The sequence below is a fragment of the Arachis ipaensis genome, chromosome B2 (assembly GCF_059453495.1).
Source record: "Arachis ipaensis isolate K30076 ecotype BB chromosome B2, ASM5945349v1, whole genome shotgun sequence".
Taxonomy (NCBI): domain Eukaryota; kingdom Viridiplantae; phylum Streptophyta; class Magnoliopsida; order Fabales; family Fabaceae; genus Arachis; species Arachis ipaensis.
The window spans coordinates 109,600,380-109,605,672 of NC_142437.1; the positions used below are offsets into that span (position 1 = coordinate 109,600,380).

The following is a 5,293-nucleotide window of genomic DNA, read 5'->3' on the forward strand; positions in this document are numbered from 1 at the left end:
ATATTCATAATCACATATATGATCACATCATATATCTCAACCATTCAACAACATCAACAATTCAATGCCTATCTTAGGGCCTCTAGCCTAAGTATTTCCTACCACATTACATATTAGATACGGGAAACCGAAACCATACCTTAACCGATTTCCCAAGCTCAACTGGAGCACTTTCAAACCACTTGTTCACAAGCTCTCAAGGTATCAACACCTCCAAGAACAGATTTTATCATACAAAACCCTCTCCCAAGCTTTCCAAAATCACTAATCAAGCTCCAATATTCACATATACACAACCTAAGCCACAATCATCATATCCATACACAACATCTCAATACCCAAACATCATAGAACAACAAATTACACTAGAGTTGAGAATCTTACCACACCCAAGGTCCAAGGAGACAAGATTAACCTTCTCCTTCAAGAGAGTTGGGTCCTATAGCATCAAAGAACCCAAAATCTCAACATTTTATCCATGAAACTCGAAAACAAGGGCTGGAATTTCGAAGAGCAAAACGTGGCTTACCTCAAGATTGATTGTATGGGTTTTGTAGAGCTCTCCGCGGTGAATGCGTGGCCGTAAACGGTGCGGCAATCGGAGCTCTAGATCAAAAGTTATGGTGGTTTGAAGATCAACCAAGGGAGAGAACTTGAGAGAGTGTTCTTCCCCCCTCCATACCAATTTCAGCGTGTTTGAGTGCTAAGTGAGGAGAGAGAGTGATGAAAACTAGGGTTTTGGTTTAGTTTAGTTGGGCCAAGGGCCCACTTTAGGTCCGGTTAGACCGGTTTGGCCCGTTCGGTCCAATCTTGGTCCGTTTTCTATAAAATTGGTACCAAAATTCTCGTCTCAGTCTCCTCTATCATATTAAGCCATAAAAATAACATTTTTGGCTTTCTAGAATAAATTCTCATTTATGGGTTAATTAGCCGTTAATTAACCGGGTCTTACATTCTACCCACCTAATTGGGAATTTTGCCCACAAAATTCAAATTCAATTACCTGAGAATAAGTGCGGATAATCCGTTCGCATCTCCGACTCAAGTTCCCAAGTGTGTTCCTCAACACTGCCTCGACTCCAAGCCACTTTGACTAATGAAACCTCTTTTCCACGCAACCGTTTGATACTACTATCATCAATTCTGACTGGAGCCGCTGGAAGCGTCAAATTTTCCCTTAACTGAACCGATTCAGGTTCTAACACATGGCTAGCATCAGGAGTGTACTTCCGAAGCTGTGACACGTGAAACACATCGTGCAGGTTCGAAAGATGAGGTGGTAGAGCCATCCGATACACCACCGGTCCAATCCTCTCCAGGATCTGAAATGGACCAATGTATCGAGGATTCAACTTCTTTGCTTTAATCGCCCTACCTACTCCTGTGGTTGGAGTAACCTTCAGGAAAACATGATCTCCATCTTAAAATTCCAAGGGCTTCCACCTCTGATCGGCGTAACTCTTCTGGCGACTCTGCGCCATAAGCATCCTATCTCGGATTTTCTTAACTTGTTCAGTGGTCTCAGCTATCATCTCCGGCCCCAACAAGCCTTTCTCTCCAGCTTCATACCATCATAGCGGAGATTGACATTCCCTCCCATACAATGCCTCATACGGAGTCATTTCGATGCTCGCATGGTAACTATCATTGTATGTAAACTCCACTAACGGCATATACCGATCCCAACTCGTCGGTTGATCCAAAACACAAGCTCTCAATATATCCTCTAGTGTTTGGATCGTCCTCTCGGATTAACCATCTGTTTGAGGATGGTAAGCTGTACTCAAGCTTAATCGGGTTCCAAAAGCTTTCTGAAATGCACCCCAGAACCTCGAAGTGAAACGAGGATCTCTATCATAGATTATAGTAGCAGGTACACCATGGAGTCTCACAATCTCCTTTATGTATAACCGAGCTAGCTCCTCAAGGGTGTAAGTCATCCGAATGGGCAAAAAGTGAGCTGACTTCGTCAGTCGGTCCACAATCACCCAGATAGCATCAAAACCAGTCCTAGTTCTTGGCAATCCCGACACAAAGTCCATTGCAATACTTTCCCATTTCCATTGGGGAACCTCTAAGGGTTGCAACATTCCGGAAGGTCTTTGATGTTCAATCTTTACCTTTTGACAAGTTAAGAACTTTGAAACATATTCTGCCACATCATTCTTCATACCCGGCCACCAAAATATCGCTTTCAAATCATGGTACATCTCAGTACTTCCCGGGTGAATGGAGAATCCGCTTTTGTGTGCCTCCTTTAAGATATCTTGCCTCAAAGTACCAACATCCGGCACAACGATCCTACCCTTGAATCTCCATAACCCATCTTTTTCTTCTGACATTCTCCACTGTTTTCCTTGCTCGGTGGCCGGTAACACCTTCCATAACGCTTCATCATTTTCATGAGCCTTTAGGAGTTCGGACTTAAAGTCACTCGAGATTTCTAATCGGCTCAAACACAAGGTTCCAGATACTTCTCGAACACCAATTTTTTGACTCTCGAATCCCTTGAGCAACTTCTCCTCTTGAAGCATCATCCAAGCCGCATATAACGACTTCCGACTTAACGCATTCGCCACTACATTTGCCTTTCCCGGATGGTAATTCAACTCAAAGTCGTAGTCTTTCAATAATTCCATCTACCTCCTTTGCCTCATATTAAGCTCTTTCTGATCAAAGAGATATTTCAAGCTCTTGTGATCAGAGAAGACTTGGAACTTAACCCCATAGAGATAATGTCTCCACACCTTCAAGGAAAACACAACCGCAGCGAGTTCCAAATCGTGCGTAGGGTAACTAACTTTGTGAGGTCTCAACTGTCGTGAGGCATACGCCACCACATTATGATGCTGCATCAGCACGCACCCTAGACCCTTCAGTGAGGCATCACAGTACACCTCAAAAAGCTCGTTCGGCTCAGGTAACACTAACACAGGTGCAGTGGTCAACTTTTTCTTCAATGCCTGAAAGCTCTCCTCGCACTCAGGAGTCCAAACAAACGGAGTGTCTTTGCGGGTTAACTTTGTCAACGACAAGGCTAATTGCGAAAAGCCTTTGATGAACCTTCGGTAATAACCAGCTAAACCCAGAAAACTCCTTATCTCGGTAACTGTGGTTGGTTGTCTCCAATCCATCACAGCTTCTACCTTGGTTGGATCTACGGCTATTCCTTTCTTACTCACCACGTGACCCAAAAACTTTACCTCATCTTTCCAAAACTCACACTTAGACAGTTTTGCATAGAGTTTCTTCTCCTTTAGAATTTGTAACACGGTCCTCAAGTGTTCCGCATGCTCTTCTTCAGTCTTGGAGTAAATTAGTATGTCGTCAATGAAGACAACAACGAATTTATCTAAAAACGGACGGAACACTCTATTCATGTAATCCATGAATACTGCAGGAGCGTTCGTCAACCCAAAGGACATTACAGTGTACTCGTAATGACCATAACGAGTCCTGAAAGCGGTCTTAGGGATATCCTCACTCCTCACCCTTATCTGGCGATAACCGGATCGCAAATCGATCTTAGAGAAAACCCCAGCTCCTTGTAACTGATCCATGAGATCATCAATCCTCGGCAATGGGTACTTATTCTTTATGGTGACCTTGTTCAGCTGCCTGTAATCCACACAGAGTCGCATACTTCCATCTTTCTTCTTTAACAGTAACACTGGAGCACCCCACGGGGAAACACTTGGTCGGATAAAGTTCTTACCAAACAATTCCTCTAACTGAGACTTTAGCTCGGCCATCTCTAACGGTGACATCCTATAAGGAGCACTTGAGATTGGTCCCGTCCCAGGCACCAATTCAATAGCAAACTCGACCTCTCGGTTAGGTGGAAATTCCTCAATATCATCGAAAAACACTTCTGGAAACTCACACACTACCGAAATCTGATCCAACCTTTGATCATCACCCGAAACACCAGCGGTTAACAACAGGATACCTTGACATTCGAATCCAGAACAGTTCACCATCATCGAATCCAAGTAATAATTATTCACCACGACCGGCCCTTCTGTATCTCTCGGCATAAAGTACACCGACTTCGTAGAACAATCAAGTAGGACATGGTTCTCAGATAACCAGTCCAATCCCAAGATAAGATCAAGACCGATCATCGGTAAGCAGATTAAATTATGGACAAAATCACGCTGCTTGAACCTAAACGAAACTTTCGGGCATCCTAGCCTAGTTACCATGGCTTCATGGGTAGCATTATACACTTTTAAGTCATAACCTAAGTTACGATCTTCAATCCTAACTCATGGGCTTTCTCAAATGCAATGAATGAATGCGATGCCCCCGAATCAAATAAAGCATTTAAAGTTTGACCAGCCATTTAACAGTTACCTCGAATGAGTGTCTCGGATCCCTCTACACCCACAGCTGAGGTGGTGAACACCCGACCAGTCTGCTGCGCCTCCCCGGCACCTTGTTTCTGCTTCTCCGGACACCTTGGGAGCTTATGTCCTGCCTTACCACAGCAATAGCACAAACCCCATCCGGCCATGCACGGGACCCCCGGATGGTGACTTCCACACCTAGCACAAGCTTGAGCACTCTGTGGTTGCTTCCCAAACCTTTTACCTTGGGAGTTGTTGTTGTTGGGCCTCCTGAAAGAGCCTCCCCGCTTGAAAGGCGGACCTCTAGGTGCAAAGCTCTTCCCTCGGTTTTGTGGGAATGATCCCTTGTGACTCCCTCTCTCAGCAGCTGCCTTCTTCACACACTCTTCAGCAACCCCACACTTGTTCACCAACACAGCGAAAGTTCTGATCTCCATTGGTCCCTGAGCTCCATTTCCGTCGTTGCCATGGTTGTTCATCTGTTGTCCAAAAGCCTCTGCAGTGGCCTGCATAGCCGCAGCCATATTCTCCAACGCCTTCATAAGGTTTACTGGGTCAGTTGGGTTGGCGCTCGGTCCCGGAGGGTTAGTACGACCTCTCCCACGGCCTCTACCGCGTCCACGAGGCGCCATCTGGTTCCTATACACATCAAACAATCGATATTAAGTTGATCAGTCTCAATATCGGAAGTTTAGTGCTTCAAGTCCCAAATGTTTGCTCATGAACGTTTATGCCAATTATATCAAGCAGATATACTAATAGCACATAACACACATACAGAGAATGCACAGAAGCATAGTCAGTCCATTCCTCAGGCTCTACAGGAACGAACTGCTCTGATACCATAATGTAACACCCTACCATACAGAGTCTTATGCTTAAGTCATAATTCAGAGATGGCAAGGTATTACGACCTCTAAAACAAAAATTTAGTACGTATAGTA

General features: G+C 44.6%; 1 protein-coding gene across 1 annotated transcript; it reads right to left on the reverse strand.

The window, feature by feature from the left end:
• Window positions 1-4,345: 4,345 nt before the first annotated feature.
• Window positions 4,346-4,981, reverse strand: LOC148575189 (uncharacterized). The gene has a single exon (XM_088506095.1). The coding sequence runs from the start codon at window positions 4,979-4,981 to the stop codon at window positions 4,346-4,348; it is 636 nt and encodes a 211-aa protein (XP_088362221.1).
• Window positions 4,982-5,293: the final 312 nt, after the last annotated feature.